At 38.1% G+C, this 21185-nt stretch overlaps 1 protein-coding gene across 1 annotated transcript; it reads left to right on the forward strand.

Moving 5' to 3' along the window:
* The first annotated feature begins 240 nt into the window (after nucleotides 1-240).
* On the forward strand, nucleotides 241-9673 carry LOC308318635 (gamma-aminobutyric acid type B receptor subunit 2-like). The gene is made up of 19 exons (XM_080768260.1): nucleotides 241-466; nucleotides 689-826; nucleotides 1222-1392; nucleotides 1544-1645; nucleotides 2194-2259; nucleotides 2534-2725; nucleotides 2999-3241; nucleotides 3398-3458; nucleotides 3589-3669; nucleotides 4324-4474; nucleotides 5079-5260; nucleotides 5376-5599; nucleotides 5924-6046; nucleotides 6502-6609; nucleotides 6710-6937; nucleotides 7380-7559; nucleotides 7668-7770; nucleotides 8551-8659; nucleotides 9424-9673. Exons 1-19 carry the CDS (start codon nucleotides 281-283, stop codon nucleotides 9539-9541), a joined length of 2766 nt encoding a protein of 921 aa, XP_080624386.1. The 5' UTR covers nucleotides 241-280; the 3' UTR covers nucleotides 9542-9673.
* The last annotated feature ends 11512 nt before the right edge of the window (nucleotides 9674-21185 follow it).

The raw sequence follows: 21185 nt of genomic DNA on the forward strand, positions 1-21185 counted from the left end.
TTAGAGTCTAAGACAAGGATCCTAGTGGCAGATGTCAGTGATCTGTGGTGATCTTGATCCTTTTATCCCCACGCATGGCCTCTTCAATAGCCTGCAGTGAACACAGTTGGCTGGTTATTCCGTAACAAAGGATTAGGGATTATTTGCAGGGACCGTGTGTTGGTTTGTACAGGAAAAGTAAATTAAAAGGATAGAGGGAAGTCGGTCCAGAACTCCAGAAGAAGAGTAGAAAATGGCTAGCTGGACAGAGGTGGGAAGATTCCTGATATCTGCATGGTTTATGGTATTTCCCTGCTGCACTCAGATCTATCACCCACTACCAGTCTTGTGGCTCATGCCACCTCCAGGGCAGGAGAACCTAACTGCAGCAGTGGCACCAGCCATCAAACTGGCCCTGCAAGACCTGAGGAGACAACCTCCTCCACTGGGAAGCTATGAGATCCACTTTCAGCTACTAGATTCACAGGTCTGTTGTTTTTGTGTATGTAAATACTTGTCTGCGTTTCTGTGCATTAGACATATTGTACACTGTCAGATGCACTGACACTCCACAATTATTTTTACCAGTATATGTCATTTGCAGATATTGAATTATGTTGAGCACAATAACATACAGTAGTTTAAACTGTGTGATTTTAGTTTCCCTGCGTTTATATATGTATGCCTTATTTTTGATTTTCTATTTTAGTGTGATAGTGCCAAAGGACTAAAAGCCTTGTTTGATGCTGTGTGGACAGGGCCAAAATACCTCATGATCTTTGGAGGTGTGTGTTCTTCAGTGATGACTCTCATGGCTCGCTCCCTTCAAGCACTGAACCTCTTGCAGGTATCTAAAACTGGGTGAAACTTTAAGATTGGAGATTGGGGTCTAATCCAAGCCTGCGGTCTGCTGTGATGAATCTTGCACCCTCTCAGTACACATTAAAACAATTTACTTAATTATTTGCTTGCATAGTGTAAATACTTGAAGTAAAAGCTGTAGGTAGCTTAAGTACTTCTAAGGCAATTCTATGCAGTTTCATGTTATAATTATATGCAGCACCTCCATACAAGTTTTGTAGTTACTAGTCTGATACTGTTTCATTTCTAACTATTTCACATGCACTGTGTATTGAGTTTGAAAACAATTTCAAGGTATATTGTTGTGGTGCAAAACATTAGTATCGTTTAATGTTTCTGAGCCAATATTCTGCTCTCTGCTTCCAACTATTCATATTCCAGGTGTCTTTTGCTGCCACATCCCCTGCCTTGACTGACAGAGGGAAGTATCCTAATTTCTTCAGTACCATTCCATCAGAAAGAACAGTGAATCAAGCTGTAGTGAAGCTCCTGCAGAGCTACAGATGGAGCAGAGTGGGAATTCTCACCCAGAGAGGGCAGCGGTTCTCAGAGGTGCTTTCACATACAATTTCAAATAGAATTTCTACTCTTGATTTGCATGTTTTGTATGCCTTTATAGCCCTTACATATATGTTATACACAAACATTCTAGGGACAAGGGCATTTTATGTTAAATGTTTATTTTTCTCTCTTTTATATGCAGATGAAGACTGATCTTATTAAACAGTTAATGAAGGCTAATATTCAGATTGTTGCAACAGAAAGTTACTCTAACAACCCATGCACAAGCCTCAAGAAACTGAAGGTAACTGCACGGCAAATTCCATTAAATGTCCATTAAATACTGAGTAAAAATGTATCTGAAAGGTAATTTGGTGTGGTCAAAACTCAGGCTGCATTGTATTTATAAAAAGGTAGGCTATATCTCTCTGCTGGTACCTTACCAGCTTGGTATAACTAACCAAGGTTGTGACCTGAAAAGTTTGGGAACCACTGATAGAGAAACATGCTTTCATTCAGAAAGGTATGAAAAGATAATATAACCAGTACTGAATTTGCGAAAAATAGCGTCTCAAAAGAATACCTATGCATCCTTACAATCTATTATGCCATGGAATTTCAATAACTATCCTGAATGCACATAGCTTTGTGCTGTAAAAAGTCCAAACTAATTGCAATGGACTCACTGAGTCCGTTATGAAAATATATTTTGTTTTAATTGGGGTTATTAGGTCAGGATTTTATGTGAGCATATAACGTGCATTTCATGTACATTCTTTATACAATTAAATGAATTAATATACATTATATGTAATATAATGAATGGAATAGTGACTTGTCCCACTTTAACAGGACAGTGACACACGGATAATCATTGGACAGTTTGCAGAAATTTCTGCCTCAAATGTCTTCTGCTGTGTGAGTATTGAAAGTTATTTAAAATGTGAAGATGTGTTTTACAATATCAAGGAACCTGTGTGTGTGGGGTGGGGTGTGTGTGTGTGGATAGGGGGGGTTGGCATGTGCACACCAGGCCAAGATAAAATAAAATAAACGATAGAACATCAATGCATATAGCATCCATTGTAGAGCCAACATAGTCGTTAAAATTGTTATGGAGCATATAAGTGACGTGACATTCCACAGTGGGATATTCCATTTAAACCTTTTGTGATATCTGATCTGTTTACAGGCCTACAGATTGAACCTGTTTGGAGGGAGCTACCAGTGGATTCTAACCAGTGGCTCTGGACATGCAGGGTCGAGGCTGGACATGCAGGCTTCTAGATGTACTCCACACAGTCTGCTGACTGCCAGAGAGGCTTCCATCACCCTGGATGTCACCTACCTAAGTGACAGAAACATAAGAGGCATCTCTGGAAGGGTGAGAAGAACCTTTAGCCTCCACCTTCCTTAACCCTTTTTTAAACCTTCTAGTCCAGATTTAGTAATGTGGACATGAGTTGACTTTGTACTAGGACCGCTTTTCATCTGCAGCCAAATCTCAACAAAAATAGACGATCTACAAGCTCACGACGTGACACGTAATGTTGCAACGTGTTGTGAGCTTGTAGATCTGCTGTTTCTGACTTTAATATTCCCCCCAGAATATGGATAGTGGGATTCAAGTGTTTAAAAGTCTTCTTCTTCTTCTTAGACCCCCAAGGAATATAAAGATGCGTATTTCACAGAAGTAAGGCAGGAAGGGGTCAAAGCCAGCTACCTCCATGGCTTTGCCTACGATGGAGTGTGGGTCATAGCCAAAGCTTTAAGCCACGTCATGGAGGCAGTGAAACACAGAGAGAAATACAGTGTTCAGCGCAACCTCACCATCACAGAGAATGAGATGGGACGAATGCTGCTGTATTCTATGAAGCAGATGCAGTTTGAAGGAGTAACAGTAAGGCCTCATTTGTACTTCAGTCACTGAAGTACAAAAAAGCAATAAATCTGTTATCTTCAGTGATTGACAAATTATGAGTTACTGTAGATGTCATAACAGTAGGTACTTATACTTGAGCAACTCCCTGACAAAAAAAAGCTGTTATCTTTCTAGGGTCCAGTTTTATTCAGAAATGGGGAGCGTGTGGCATTGATTGAACTGAGACAGTTTCAAGGTATGTTCTGATACCGTTAAAACGTGACAATACCTTGGCATTCCCATACAACAATGTCATGTACAGTATGATTGTATACTACAGTACTTGCTAATTTTATTTTTATATCTCAAATGTGGTTTTTCCACAGAGACAAGAAGGGTGGTAGTGGGACAATATAATACCCATACAAAACAACTTCAAATGATTCAACACACAATGAAGTTTAAAGGTATCAGATCTCCCATGGTATTAGACCTCTGTGTGTGTGCGTGAGTGTGCGTGTGTGTGTGTGTATGTATATGATATTGTATGTATGCAATATGCCTACTGTATAGTATTTATATGCCTATACAGTACATACATAACACACATCTAGTGTGCAGATTACCGTTTAAATGGGCATTACATTTTAAAATATGCTAATGTGTACTCAAGCTTTTGTGTGCGCACAGTGCACACAGACTTTTTAAGTAGCTTGATTCAATATTTTATATATTTGATATTTATTTCATCAGATAACCCTCTATATAAACTCATTGAACTTCAAACTACATTTAACCATGTTAGACACATTGAAAACACATGCTATGGTCTTTCAAATGCGTAAAAAGAAGGGGAAAAAATAAAATAAAAAATATAATAATAATTTAAAAAGCCAGCCTCACACATTAGGACAAATATCAGTCACCAGAACCAGTGTGTGTTTTAAATCAGTCTAACATGGTTGAAATTGACATTGAAGTTGAATGGTCTAATCAATATCAAATATCGAAATATTGAATCAAGCAACTTCAAAACGGTACACACAATAGCCAGAGTAGACCCCAGAAGTGTTTTAAAGCAAAATGCCACTTAAATCCTGTTATTTTGTCCTGTACTGTAGCTGGCAGGCCAGCCAAAGACCAGACACTTGTACTGCGGAGTAGAAGGCACATCGGTCCTGCTCTGTACATAACCTTGTCATCAGTCACCGCTTTGGCCATCTTCATCATTCTCGTTGTCCTCTGCTTCATTGTGAAAAACAGAAAACCCTGGTACATTACTTGGCAAACATATTGTTTTACTCCCACATTTGTGTCCAGTGTCACCTACTACTGTATAACCTGTGGATTGAAACTGGGCAGAATCCTTGGCATTGTTTATTGATTTGAGTTATGCCCTGACACAATAATGGCTTTATAACCTTCCTATCCATGCTCGTCTGGAGTGTGCTTGGAGGTAAAATAATCACTTTAAAAGTTGATGCTTCATTCTTGAGAAATCTTAAAAGTGAATATCCATTGAATATCTATTCATTTTGTTTTTTGGGAAGGATATTTGGGAATGTGTTACTGGCAGTATTAACTAAGCCCTTTAATTTGGTAGTGATGAGCAATGTTTGGATGTGTTACAATGTAGTATATCGGAGTAGGGTATTCATTTACAAAAAAAACATAAGAAGTTGAAATATGGAGATACAAGGTTTCTGCCCGACAGCAACGATATCAACATGTGGCCTACTATATAAAGTATAAATATTAAAGCAACATATTTCATGTTTAACAACAGCTTTGTCTTCTTAAATTAAGCTCTCATGAATGTTTTAGATGCGGTTTATATCCCTTGGATGAGAGACTATTGTGTTCTCTCCTCCTGCAGGCAGCAGATAGGGTCCAGTCTACCCCAGGACAGTGTCCTCCTCCTGGCCATGCTGTTGTCTTCCTGCTCAGTCTTCATCCATGGTCTAGAATATGGAGCGTTGGAGTCTGACTCTTCTGTGGCTGACACTCTCTGCTCTGTCTGTTCTCTCCTGGTTCTTTGTGTTGGTTTAGAAGTACTGTAGTGTCACAGTTTATACTTTCAGGAGTAGGAGATGTGTGCACTGGGTTAAAGCACCTAAACATTTTTTTATTGAAAATGCAATGTTGTAACCATGTAGGTCTTCATCTCTCTAAGGGAACTGTTCTATTCAACCAATGCCTTCTGTACACTTTGCAGAAAATATGCACATTTCGTTCACATTTTTTAAAAGATTTGATCTGAACAGATGTTTTGTCATTGACTTCCCACAGGTTCACCTGTGGCTTCTCTCACTAGGTCACACCGTGGGCTTTGGGACGTTGTGTCTCAAGATCTGGAGGATGCTGTCAATCTGTGTTAACAATGGAACAGAGGGAAAGGTACAGTATAGCCACCTATGACTATTCCTCTTTTAGCTGTCAATTTGTTTTGGTTCTTGAATTATATGTCAATTTAAGCAATTATCAGATATCTAAACAAGTAAACAATCTAATCTAAACAAAGCCCCATAATACAATTAACAGTAAGCTTTGTGCACTCTAGGCTATTATGATTCTAAATACACATTCATTTGTTTAATAATGCACAATGTTTGGATAGTGAAGCATAGTGTCAAAACAAACAACAACAACAATAAAATAATCTTAGATACAAATGTATTGAAGCTACACAACAATTTTCAACAACTTCTGTCACCCTCTCAGAAGAGCTGGACGCAGCAGCCAGACTGGCTAATGGCTGGGATGTTGTTGCTGGATGTGTTTGTTTTAACTTCCTGGCAGATCATGGACCCTGTCACAAGGGTGGTGTCAGAGCACAGCTTGGAGGTACTGTAACAATAAACAGTAATTGTCACTGTTTCATTACTTTTCAGGATATGGAAAAAAAACAAAACCTATGTTCCAATGAATCCAATGTGGTTATTATTTAGTACCAAGTTCTGTCTAATACTTTTTATTGGTTCAATATATAAAACCTAGGGTAGAAGGTCCTGGGTTCGATTACCGCTGTGGGCGTTGGGGGCATGTTCTCTCCTCCGTGTCATCAGTGCGTTTGCATGTTCTCCCCCGTGTCCCTTCACATAAAACATGCAGTAATCCTGGTCGCTAAACTGCGTCCCCCTGGACAGCCGGGGCGAATGATGGAGGGGAAAGGAACTGGTTGGAATAACGTGTTCCTTCCACGCATGAGATCTGTCCGTTGCTCCCCCCAGGTTGGCAGAGGGAGCCTGAGTGTGTGTGTGTGTGTGTGTGTAAATATATTATGCTCTTTTATTTTTCAGACTGCTCCAAATGGCGAAGACATCATCAGGCCTTTCTCAGAGCAATGTGGTAGCATCAAGACAGACCTGTTTATCACTGTAATGTATGGCTACAAAGGACCTCTTTTGGTGAGGACTCTGAGGAGTGGTTATTGTGTATTCTAACCCCTTAAAATCCACAACCATCTTAACATAATACAAGCTACATCATCTTATTTTTTCTCTCCAGGGTCTTGGATGTTTTCTTGCTTGGAAAATCAGTGACTCAGAGGTATCACACCCTCCTGACAATAACAAACACCTGGCACTGAGTGTGTGTGCTGTGGTGATCGCCAGTATACTTGGAGTGCTGGGATCTTCGCTGACCCTGCAACAGCCTAATATTCAGTTTTGTCTGACCACCCTTGATATTCTCTTCTGCAACACAACAATTCTGGCCTTGGTGTTTAGGCCAAAGGTTAGTGTGCTGTTTTAGGTTACAGAGGATACAAGGAGAGAGTGTACAAAGAGTCTACAAATATACATTCTTGAGTTAAGGTTCAAGGATTCAAGTTTATTTAGTGTCCCCGAAGGGCAAATTGGGTTGCAGCATAGACTCAACTCAACTTTATTTATATAGCACATTTTACATAACCAGGTCAACCAAAGTGCTGTACAGGTTCAAAACAATACAATATAAACAGGCATTTAGAACATGAAAACAAACGAAGAAGAAGAAATGAAAGCAAAAATATACAATATACGCAGACAATACAAAGGAGCAAACAAAGCAGACTATTGCACTGGTGAAGGGAACAGGGCTACCTCAACTGACATTAAAAGCCAGGGAGGGAACCAATGCTTTGGGAACTTCAGCATGTTTGTTTGTTTGTTTGTTTGTTTTTATGGTGTTTCTTTAGGTTGTGTACATCAGTGCAAATGGCAGTGAGGTGGCACATACTTCAGACTCAGAGTGTGATCCTAACCAGGAGACCTGTGAGGATGTTGATGGATCTCAGGAGGACAATGTCAACACAAGCAGCAGGGGAGCAGAATGCTTTCACAGTGAGAACCATCAGCTGAGGCGAAGGATAACACAGGTCATTTCATTTATATTTATATGTGTGTGTGTGTGTGTGTGCGTGTGCGTGCGTGCGTGCGTATATGTAATGCATATTTTGGAAGTAATGTTTGTTTGTTCCATGTAGCTTGATATGGAGTTGGAGACTATTAGTATGCAACTTCATGAAATGCCAATGTCAAGTCCCTCTGGTGCAAGGCAATATCACACAAGCCCAGAAATTAACAATGGTAAGGATAACCTGAGACAGTGTGATAAATCTGATAGTATAGCTCACATTTTCTAATATTTTTTACCCAAAGTGTAACACAGTAAGTCCATGTCCCCTAGTGGGAATAAAACCAACAACACTTGCAACACGTGCATTGAAATACACAGGGACATGATCTTAATGTGATGGCAGGTATCATTTTGTGTATCTCATTCATAGTGGTCAATGTTTAATGACGGGAGACGGGACACAGCTAGTATCTTACACAACACTGCCAACTAATGTACAGTACATCGTCCAGCTTCAGTGTGACTACCAAACCTGAGCTAAAAAAATATAATAATCTTTATAAATTAACTACACAAACAGATTGTTTGCCCTGTATCATTTATTTTTCTTCTAATTTATGATTAAAATAACACTTTCTCCATAACTCAGTCCTCACTCAGTCTACTACACTTACTGTAGTCTGAGGCAGGCATTTTTGTTTAATCTAGACACAGCCCACATTTGAGATACAGAGCTTGTAGATATTAATGGTCCCATCCCATCTTATAGTGAGCATTACTGAGGAGTGAGGGCCGATACAGTATGGAAGAGCTTGTAGATATTAATGGTCCCATCCCATCTTATAGTGAGCATTACTGAGGAGTGAGGGCCGATACAGTATGGAGATAATGTTAAAAGCATAACATTTACATCTGAGCTTGTACAGCATAGATATTAAGAATGTATTTATTTTGACACCAATAGGACTTTGTTTGACTAAATTAAGTTTACTTTGTGTTTTCCCAAGCAGAAGATAACAGATCTTTAGTCAGCAGACCGTTAAAGCTGACCCATCAAGTCCAGATTTGTTCTGAGGACAAGGGATCTGCAATGAAGGAGGACATTAACTCACCTGAGCAGTAAGACTAGAGCTCATGCACACTAATGCACTGTAATAAGTTATATTATTTATTGCAACATCAGTTTCTTATGATGATCAAGACCAAACTGGGTGACCAAATAGCTGAGTGGTTGGGGACGGGGTACCTAAAATAGGCTGTACTATTATGCCCAAAAGGCTCAACAGCCCAAAAAAAACTTAACAAATAAAAAAGGCAAACCAAACAGTTTGCAAACACATCAATGAATAATAGAAAAGCATGATTTTGATCATTATTGCATATGATTGCAAAAAGTATGCATATTCTTTTTCTTATATTCATATTTTCTTTTTATTAGTGTGGTTGCCTATGGGCAACCATACTATTGCTTTTGTGCCCTTTTATTTATTATTGTGGGCTCGCCACAGCGAGCACACACTAGTTATTGCCAATTTATATTTATTATATTTCTTTATTCCGCCCTTTTTTTTGTCACCTAACTACTTCCACATACTTTATGCTAGAAATTTAGTTCAAACTTCAAACTGTTCAGCTCTTTGCAGTGATGTGTGCTTGTATTTGAATTTTTACAAAGTTTTACAGCCAACTTTACGTTTTGGGGTATAACTCTTGAACCGTAGGTCGTAAAATCAAAATGTTTTTTTCCCCTGGATTCCTTGGGTCATGACCCATATAGGCTGTATATATATCTTCTATATATATATATATATATATATATATATATATATATATATATATATATATATATATATATATTTATTTATTTTCTTTTTCTTTTGCAGTTTACGTCGAAGGCTGTCTATACAGCTGCCCATTCTGCACCATGCCTACCTCCCAGTTATCGGTGGAGCAACCAGCTGTTCCAGTCTGTGTGACGGGCCAGACACCAATATCTCATAACATTGACAGACTGACCTTGGGTCTCAACCGCATCTTCCATAACGGCTGATTCACCTCAAACCCTACTTATTAGTTGACCAGGGCCTCCTTTTGTGGCTCTTTTTGTCTCTCTACACCAGTGTTTCTCTACCTTTTTTGGGCCAGTACAACCAAATAAAATGTAAGCTTTATTGTTCATTTTTGTGTTCATTATATAACTTAGAAAACATCTTATAGATTTCTAAATATCTGATTTTACATTAAACTGTACTTGTGGCTGCATGTCAAAGTATCCTTGACATTTATAATGGGGCTCAATGGCAGCTCTATATATAGGCACGTCAAAAGTCACTTTCACCTAGAAACTCCATTCACACTTTTTATTATTGTGGGCTCGCCACAGCGAGCACACACTAGTTATCCCCAGTTTATATTTATATATTTATTATTCCAATTTCCGCCCTTTTTTTCGGTCTCCTACTACTTCCACATACTTTATGCTAGAATTTTAGTTCAAACTTCAAACTGTTCAGCTCTTTGCAGTTATGCTTGCTTGCATACAACTTTTTACAAAGTTTTATACTTTTTATACTTTTTAACTTTTTAACTTTTTTTTACATCCTTTATAATGAGAGTCGATGGAAGAAAGGTCCCATTTTTCACAGTTAACTTTTTGGAGCTCTTATTACTCCGTCATACTTTCACTTTGAAACTTCATTCAAACTTTATAATGTTCATCTATCTTTGAACTTTCATTGGTGAAAAAGTTGTTTTGAAAAAGTTTATACTTTTTAATATATTTAACTTTATTTATAGTTTTTTCCTCCCATTGACAATGTATGGGATTTATCTCTAAATCAACCTCACTTTTGCAGCCTCATTACTCTGGCATACTTTGTCGTAGAAACGTGATTTAAACTTTAGAACGCTCACACGACTCTGGACTTTTTCGTGGTTCAAACCGTATTCGAATACGTTAAACGTTTTTTCCGGAATCGCAATTCAATCGCAGGCCGTTTCGCGTAATTAGTGCCAAATTAGAGTGCGGGGCTTCTTTGACTAGAGTGTGGAAACTGAATTTCTTTCCTTAAAAATTTACCAAACAAATTGTCGTCCCGGCCAAAGTATTCATTTTACACGCATGTTCTTTGGTCATTTTGTAGCCACACATGTCCTCTTTCACACAATGTGACCACCAAAGCACAGAGACATACAGAATGTGAACTACGGCCTTTTAAGTGACACAAAAACAGTCAATCTGCTCATTGACCTCCATTGTATAATTCTTACGAGGAAATTATCGCGCTGACAATTCTTAACTCGCTCTTATAACCACATTTTCAATCGTACCAACACCACAATCGCACATGGTGTACCCCAATAGCTCAGGCCACTCACAGCGAAAAAAATATTTGCATTCGACTTTTACTTTTTGCGATAGAGCAATTTGTTCGGACATAGTTTCCCCCATCCAGGACCATTGAAATATCCCAGTCATAGTACTGGCATAGAACTTGGAAGTCTTTTACTTCCACAGCTGAGACATATAAGGGCTTAATTACAGGGCTGACATTAAAGTTACAAGATCTCAATGAGTTGCTCTGCGATACCTTGTGAGCTTGTAGGTCTGCTATTTGTGCAATTAGGCTAGACACACGCAAACGCACGCACGCACGCACACACACAAACACACACCCTGTCTTCTTATTGGCTGGCCTTTACACAGCTCTTGCAACGAGCATAACGAGGATAACTTTTTTTTTCAAAATTTCAAAAAACATGGGCTATAACCCATCGTTTTTTTCATATTTTCATTATTTTCAAATCCTCAAAAATGATGAAAAACGGCGTGCTATAGTATGCCGTACGATATGGGCTATAGCCCATGGTCCAAAATGATGAGAAACGAGGATAACTCAAATTGTCGTAGTGGTTAAGATGTTGGCTTTCCACGTGGGAGACCAGTGTTCGATTCCCGGCTGTTACACTATCATACAAAAGAAGACCTCAACAGCGCTAAGAAAGATCTGATTAATATGATGCTGTGTTATTTAAACTTTACTAACTGAAGGCTAACGAACAAAAGATCACTTCAAAATTACCAGGAGACTTTGCCTGAGAGTGTCTGACTGATGGTGCAGTGGTCTAATCATCAGGGTTTCAGTACAGACATTCCATGTTCAAGGCCTGTTCCTCCTACAGCTCAATGCTGCAGTAATTTGAACTTTTCAAGGCTAGAATAAAAAATAAAAACTCAAAAGCACCCGGAGACATCTGCTGAATGCCCAAAGGTGCCGTGGCGTAATGGTGTGGAGCGCTTGGCCCGATGCCTCTGCTACAGTCAGTTGGCGCGCCTGGTCGAGTTCCATCTTCGTCCTTTTTTTGTTCCAAGTGTTTCAACAATGTTGCAACTTCCGGGCCACCGATTGGCCGGTGCCCGGATCGTGCAGGCTACCATTGGCTGGTTCCAACTGGGGTTCCAACCCAGGAGCCAATGGGGGCATGGTCCCGCCCCTACCTCTCAGTAATTCCAAAACAGCACGGCGGCGGCCATCTTGTTACAGTGTGCGGTGGATGGAGGTATTCATAATTTTAATAAATCGTACAAGGTGTTTGGAAAATATTTAAAGGCAGCAGGGCTTTCTCCAGGGGCCAATAAGGGAACGATTTTAATTTGGAACATTTCTGTCCATTTTTGGCTTAGTTATGGACATGTAGTATCTGTTAGCATGTTAGCTAGCTGCTGGATGATGATGATGATGATGGGTTCTTCTTATTATGTGTGAATATTTCATATTTTTTTATTAAATCGTACAAGGCGTTTGGAAATTAGTGAAAGGCACCGTGGCTCCAACCAGGTCTCACCAAGGAATCGACTTTAATTTGGAACATTTTTGGTTCATTTTGGCATAGACATGGACATTGCAGCATATGTTAGCATTAGCTGCAATGGGTTCTTCTCATTATTGCGAACGCAGTGATTGCGAATCCAGTGAGCACTTACTATGAGACCTAGCAGATCATGTCTGTCTGTCTGTCTGTCTGTGTGTGTGTCTGTCCCGCTATCCAAATATGGAGTGTGTTGCATCAGCAATCACTCAGCTCCATATATGGCCACAAAAGGGGCCAGGTCCACTCAGCTCCATATATGGGCACAAAATGTGAAAATTATGTAATATGAGCTAGATTGTAGATTGGCTATTTTAGTATTTTTCTTGTTTTATTTATTTAACTGTCTAGGCCTATTCACATGCAATGAACTCAAGTGTCACAAAGCAAAGCAACACGAAAAGCGATGGTAATAGGGGAAGCACCCTATGATCCGACGGACCATTGCTCCGAAGGAGCATTGGTCCGAGGTGAGCTGGGGGTCGGGAGAGGGTGGGTGGTTAGGTTTAGGTGTCTGCCCCGGGGGAGGTTAGGGTTAGGGTGAGGGTTTGAGGTAGGTTGTCGATCGGACCAATGGACCGTCGGCATATTGACGCGGACCCTGGTAATAGTACTATTACCCAGCTTCTGCTGACCTATATGGGGTGCGAGGCCCTGCATTGCTCAATAACCTGCTTTGATGACACTTTTGTCCTTTTGTATGTTTAAATCAAATGTCAAATTATAGTTCAAAGACACCAAGAAGATAGTCTGTGATTACAATATCAATTTAAAATGTATTACCCATTTCTTGTTTCCTGTTTTCCACTTTATTGTGATTTTAAATGATCCTTCACCTGACTGTGGACCAGCCCAGTGTCTCTGACATTAGCTCCGAGCCTCTCTCTTCACCGTCCAATGGCTGCCATCAGTCTCCGTCCACTCATCATCCGCCAGCCTACCTGCTGCCTCCTCCTCCTCCTCCTCCTCTTCCTCCCCCTATCCAGCTCATCGCCCCTGGACTTCAGCCCATCGCCCCCCAGCTCCATGCGGCGAATCTGACGATGAGAGCGCCCCTCACTTCACATTGTTGGGATTCTTCAGTGGTGCAATTATATATACGCACGCATGTTTCATGATAAATGCTTTTATGTGATGTATTCCCATGCTTTTGTTCTTGCTTAATGTAAATCGCTCTGGATTAAGAGCGTCTGCTAAATGCCTAAATTGTACAATTGTAAATTGTCCCCTTGCGCGCAGGGTCCGGCCCATTCCTCTCTGTTATGTCATATGACGAGCATTTAACTTTTAATATCACAATTATTGTAGCTAATCTAACTGAATCTGGAAGTATTCCTTTATTAAATGATTCTTCATAGTCTGGAATTGTAACTGATCAATTTTCTTTTGTGACTTTCGCCTTTATTTTATATGGAGGGACAGTCAGTGGTGTAAACTTTATTTATATAGCACATTTCATACATAAAATGCAACTCTGTCACATTCTGTCTCTCCCTCAGTCTCCACACTGGCCTCCCATATCCCATTCCAGCACACCCAGTTCCATTTACACACCTGTCAACTACCTCATCAGCCCAGCAGTGAACACTTCTCCAATCAACCTGCTCACTATAAAACTGGACTCAGTACAAACACTCATTGTCAGTTCATAACCTGTGTCACAGATGTCCTGCCTGTTCATGTGTTGACTTTGATGTCATTCTGATTCATGCCTGATTCCTACCTGCATTCCCCTGTGTAAGATATCTCGTAATTCTTTATTAAATACTTTATTATTATACTCTAGTTTGTTGTGACTTTGCTCCTGGGTTCAACTCTGTCTGCATCCTTGACAACTAAAGTACTTCACATATTAAACTTTATTTATATAGCACATGTCATACATAAAATGCAACTCAAAGTACTTCACATGAAAATAAAATAAAAAATAACATGCCAGAAACAAAAAGTAGGTCAATCTACAATTAGCAAATAAAAATAGCAATACAAAACTAAAACATTAAAAATGGTAAGGAAATTTGTATTGGATAATACATTTTAAATTGATATTATTAGATATTCAACTTTATTGACATTTATAATTAAATTGGTGTCTTTACACTGTAGAATCCATTGTTGTTTGTTTCTGTTGCTTAACTCTGTTGCTTTAACTACATATAAGTGTCTATTTGTTTGTCTCTAAATGTTTTGATGAATTGAACAATGCCCTTTGTTCAATTCATGCCATACTATAGCACGCCGTTTTTCATCATTTTTGAGGATTTGAAGAAAATTCAAAATTTCAAAAAACATGGGTTATAGCCCATCGTTTTTTTAATTTTTGAAAAAAATGTTATCCTCATTTTTCATCATTTTTGAACATGGGCTATAGCCCCTACCGTACGGCATACTATAGCACGCCGTTTTTCATCAATTTTGAGGATTTGAAGAAAATTCAAAATTTCAAAAAACATGGGTTATAGCCCATCGTTTTTTGAATTTTTGAAAAAATGTTATCCTCATTTTTCATCATTTTTGAACATGGGCTATAGCCCCTACCGTACGGCATACTATAGCACGCCGTTTTTCATCATTTTTGAGGATTTGAAGAAAATTCAAAATTTCAAAAAACATGGGTTATAGCCCATCGTTTTTTGAATTTTTGATAAAAATGTTATCCTCATTTTTCATCATTTTTGAACATGGGCTATAGCTCCTACCGTACGGCATACTATAGCACGCCGTTTTTCATCATTTTTGAGGATTTGAAGAAAATTCAAAATTTCAAAAAACATGGGTTATAGCCCATCGTTTTTTGAATTTTTGAAAAAATGTTATCCTCATTTTTCATCATTTTTGAACATGGGCTATAGCCCCTACCGTACGGCATACTATAGCACGCCGTTTTTCATCATTTTTGAGGATTTGAAGAAAATTCAAAATTTCAAAAAACATGGGTTATAGCCCTTCGTTTTTGAATTTTTGAAAAAAATGTTATCCTCATTTTTCATCATTTTTGAACATGGGCTATAGCCCCTACCGTACGGCATACTATAGCACGCCGTTTTTCATCATTTTTGAGGATTTGAAGAAAATTCAAAATTTCAAAAAACATGGGTTATAGCCCATCGTTTTTTGAATTTTTGAAAAAAATGTTATCCTCATTTTTCATCATTTTTTAACATGGGCTATAGCCCCTACCGTACGGCATACTATAGCACGCCGTTTTTCATCATTTTTGAGGATTTGAAGAAAATTCAAAATTTCAAAAAACATGGGTTATAGCCCATCGTTTTTTGAATTTTTGAAAAAAATGTTATCCTCATTTTTCATAATTTTTGAACATGGGCTATAGCCCCTACCGTACGGCATACTATAGCACGCCGTTTTTCATCATTTTTGAGGATTTGAAGAAAATTCAAAATTTCAAAAAACATGGGTTATAGCCCATCGTTTTTTGAATTTTTGAAAAAAATGTTATCCTCATTTTTCATCATTTTTGAACATGGGCTATAGCCCCTACCGTACGGCATACTATAGCACGCCGTTTTTCATCATTTTTGAGGATTTGAAGAAAATTCAAAATTTAAAAAAACATGGGTTATAGCCCATTGTTTTTTGAATTTTTGATAAAAATGTTATCCTCATTTTTCATCATTTTTGAACATGGGCTATAGCCCCTACCGTACGGCATACTATAGCACGCCGTTTTTCATCATTTTTGAGGATTTGAAGAAAATTCAAAATTTAAAAAAACATGGGTTATAGCCCATTGTTTTTTGAATTTTTGAAAAAAATGTTATCCTCATTTTTCATCATTTTTGAACATGGGCTATAGCCCCTACCGTACGGCATACTATAGCACGCCGTTTTTCATCATTTTTGAGGATTTGAAGAAAATTCAAAATTTCAAAAAACATGGGTTATAGCCCATCGTTTTTTGAATTTTTGAAAAAATGTTATCCTCATTTTTCATCATTTTTGAACATGGGCTATAGCCCCTACCGTACGGCATACTATAGCACGCCGTTTTTCATCATTTTTGAGGATTTGAAGAAAATTCAAAATTTAAAAAAACATGGGTTATAGCCCATCGTTTTTTGAATTTTTGAAAAAAATGTTATCCTCATTTTTCATCATTTTTGAACATGGGCTATAGCCCCTACCGTACGGCATACTATAGCACGCCGTTTTTCATCATTTTTGAGAATTTGAAGAAAATTCAAAATTTCAAAAAACATGGGTTATAGCCCATCGTTTTTTGAATTTTTGAAAAAATGTTATCCTCATTTTTCATCATTTTTGAACATGGGCTATAGCCCCTACCGTACGGCATACTATAGCACGCCGTTTTTCATCATTTTTGAGGATTTGAAGAAAATTCAAAATTTCAAAAAACATGGGTTATAGCCCATCGTTTTTTGAATTTTTGAAAAAAATGTTATCCTCATTTTTCATCATTTTTGAACATGGGCTAAAGCCCCTACCGTACGGCGTACTATAGCACGCCGTTTTTCATCATTTTTGAGGATTTGAAGAAAATTCAAAATTTCAAAAAACATGGGTTATAGCCCATCGTTTTTTGAATTTTTGAAAAAATGTTATCCTCATTTTTCATCATTTTTGAACATGGGCTATAGCCCCTACCGTACGGCATACTATAGCACGCCGTTTTTCATCATTTTTGAGGATTTGAAGAAAATTCAAAATTTAAAAAAACATGGGTTATAGCCCATCGTTTTTTGAATTTTTGAAAAAAATGTTATCCTCATTTTTCATCATTTTTGAACATGGGCTATAGCCCCTACCGTACGGCATACTATAGCACGCCGTTTTTCATCATTTTTGAGGATTTGAAGAAATTTCAAAATTTCAAAAAACATGGGTTATAGCCCATCGTTTTTTGAATTTTTGAAAAAAATGTTATCCTCATTTTTCATCATTTTTGAACATGGGCTATAGCCCCTACCGTACGGCATACTATAGCACGCCGTTTTCCATCATTTTTGAGGATTTGAAGAAAATTCAAAATTTCAAAAAACATGGGTTATAGCCCATCGTTTTTTGAATTTTTGAAAAAATGTTATCCTCATTTTTCATCATTTTTGAACATGGGCTATAGCCCCTACCGTACGGCATACTATAGCACGCCGTTTTTCATCATTTTTGAGGATTTGAAGAAAATTCAAAATTTCAAAAAACATGGGTTATAGCCCTTCGTTTTTGAATTTTTGAAAAAAATGTTATCCTCATTTTTCATCATTTTTTAACATGGGCTATAGCCCCTACCGTACGGCATACTATAGCACGCCGTTTTTCATCATTTTTGAGGATTTGAAGAATTTTTTTTTCAAAAAACATGGTTTATAGCCCATCGTTTTTTGAATTTTTGAAAAAAATGTTATCCTCATTTTTCATCATTTTTGAACATGGGCTATAGCCCCTACCGTACGGCATACTATAGCACGCCGTTTTTCATCATTTTTGAGGATTTGAAGAAAATTCAAAATTTCAAAAAACATGGGTTATAGCCCATCGTTTTTTGAATTTTTGAAAAAAAAATTATCCTCATTTTTCATCATTTTTGAACATGGGCTATAGCCCCTACCGTACGGCATACTATAGCACGCCGTTTTTCATCATTTTTGAGGATTTGAAGAAAATTCAAAATTTCAAAAAACATGGGTTATAGCCCTTCGTTTTTGAATTTTTGAAAAAAATGTTATCCTCATTTTTCATCATTTTTGAACATGGGCTATAGCCCCTACCGTACGGCATACTATAGCACGCCGTTTTTCATCATTTTTGAGGATTTGAAGAAAATTCAAAATTTCAAAAAACATGGGTTATAGCCCATCGTTTTTTGAATTTTTGAAAAAAAAATTATCCTCATTTTTCATCATTTTTGAACATGGGCTATAGCCCCTACCGTACGGCATACTATAGCACGCCGTTTTTCATCATTTTTGAGGATTTGAAGAAAATTCAAAATTTCAAAAAACATGGGTTATAGCCCTTCGTTTTTGAATTTTTGAAAAAAATGTTATCCTCATTTTTCATCATTTTTGAACATGGGCTATAGCCCCTACCGTACGGCATACTATAGCACGCCGTTTTTCATAATTTTTGAGGATTTGAAGAAAATTCAAAATTTCAAAAAACATGGGTTATAGCCCTTCGTTTTTGAATTTTTGAAAAAAATGTTATCCTCATTTTTCATCATTTTTGAACATGGGCTATAGCTCCTACCGTACGGCATACTATAGCACGCCGTTTTTCATCATTTTTGAGGATTTGAAGAAAATTCAAAATTTCAAAAAACATGGGTTATAGCCCTTCGTTTTTGAATTTTTGAAAAAAATGTTATCCTCATTTTTCATCATTTTTGAACATGGGCTATAGCCCCTACCGTACGGCATACTATAGCACGCCGTTTTTCATCATTTTTGAGGATTTGAAGAAAATTCAAAATTTAAAAAAACATGGGTTATAGCCCATCGTTTTTTGAATTTTTGAAAAAAATGTTATCCTCATTTTTCATCATTTTTGAACATGGGCTATAGCCCCTACCGTACGGCATACTATAGCACGCCGTTTTTCATCATTTTTGAGGATTTGAAGAAAATTCAAAATTTCAAAAAACATGGGTTATAGCCCATCGTTTTTTGAATTTTTGAAAAAAATGTTTTCATCATTTTTCATCATTTTTGAACATGGGCTATAGCCCCTACCGTACGGCATACTATAGCACACCGTTTTTCATCATTTTTGAGGATTTGAAGAAAATTCAAAATTTAAAAAAACATGGGTTATAGCCCATTGTTTTTTGAATTTTTGAAAAAAATGTTATCCTCATTTTTCATCATTTTTGAACATGGGCTATAGCCCCTACCGTACGGCATACTATAGCACGCCGTTTTTCATCAATTTTGAGGATTTGAAGAAAATTCAAAATTTCAAAAAACATGGGTTATAGCCCATCGTTTTTTGAATTTTTGAAAAAAATGTTATCCTCATTTTTCATCATTTTTGAACATGGGCTATAGCTCCTACCGTACGGCATACTATAGCACGCCGTTTTTCATCATTTTTGAGGATTTGAAGAAAATTCAAAATTAAAAAAAACATGGGTTATAGCCCATCGTTTTTTGAATTTTTGAACATGGGCTATAGCCCCTACCGTACGGCATTTGTAAGTGTAAGGCTTAATTGGGTCGTCCACTCACAGTTAACAGTCTTTGTATTGAGTTTGTGCTTGATATGTAGGCCTACTGTAATTCTGCAAACTGTTAATAAATATTTCAATCAATCAATCAATCAAAATTGACATTTCAACTATTGATCAGACGCTGTGCATTGACGACACCTAGTGGTCATTCATTTTAATTGCATGCATGCAGAGAAATCACAACATTGTGAGACGCACTGGGTCGTTGCCATGTTTTGCCACGGAAACCAGCGACCTGCCTTGTGTAAGTAAGTAAGTAAATTTTATTTATAAAGCATCTTTCCTAACAATGTTACAAAGTTCTGTACAGTGACACAATAAAATCAATCATAATTAAAACAGGACAGTACAACAAGCAAATAAGAACAACATAATGTTAAAAATGTTCCCGAAATAAAAACGTTTTCAGTGGACGAAGCCAGGCTTGATACGAGCAGACGTGGCAACGCGATCGAAACACAGGGGCAATCTCCCGTTGGCCCAGAGGTTGGAACTCACGGGCCAATGGGAGCCTGTGTCGTGTAATTTCTCCCTTTACACTGACTATAATTCTATCTATTTGAGACAGAAACGGCTAAGCAATACGGCAGGCTGTAGGCTGTAGTCAAAAGCACCGGACGAATGAAGGCAGGCAGAGAGTGTTCTGAAGTGTAGTGTAGAGTCGATCATTTTATTGCAACCGAGACCAAGACAGAGAGCTTCGCCATTGTCCCTGAGCCTGGAGCTCAGGGACTCCCTCGTACTGAACCGCTGCCGCGGCCAGTTTAAGACTCCCTAAAACTTGCATTTTACAGGACATATATACAGTGTTTTTGCATAGACACAGATATACGGAGGTGGAGACTGAAACTTTACATACCGGTATTCATCAACATATTGCCACTTGGTAAGCAAAGGTCTCTCCTGGATACAATAGAATGCTAAGTTCCCTATCACACCTGGCCAGACCAAGCTACTTGACTAAGGCCCACGACACCTTGACTTTAAATATCAAAGACAGGCCTCTGCAGACACAGTGACTGCAGATAGTGACAGTTGACTTATTTAGCATGTCTTAGCACAGTGACCAAATGTATAAGTCGGACATTTTAACATGGCTTATATATGAATATCATGAAATATAGATACCACACCTGCATGCTTTTGGGCGGCCAATAAGGGCAGGGGTAAAACAGAGAGAATTGTTCCGGATCCTTAACATCAACTAGCACAGAAAAGCTGTGTTTTAGTAACCAGCAGTTAGCTCAGTGTGATGAGTGTCTGTGTTTGTGATCCACAGGTCCAGGGTTCAAATCCCACATTATTCATGTGTCTCTGTGATGCTTTGCTTTGCACACTGACTTTCAGAAGGACAACTTTAAAGCAGCACAGAAATTCCCAATGATTGTGTGCCTCAGTGGACCAACGGATAAGTCAAATGATATCCGTAGTATACCTAGTAGAAGTGTGCCGGTTCGAACCCCGACATACTCAAATCTTTACTGACACTTTGCATTCCACACTAACATCAACTAGCACAGAAAAGCTGTGTTGTAGTAACCAGCAGTTAGCTCAGTGTGATGAGTGGCT

The sequence above is a fragment of the Protomyctophum bolini genome (assembly GCF_963924005.1).
Source record: "Protomyctophum bolini genome assembly, chromosome: 7".
NCBI lineage: Eukaryota > Metazoa > Chordata > Actinopteri > Myctophiformes > Myctophidae > Protomyctophum > Protomyctophum bolini.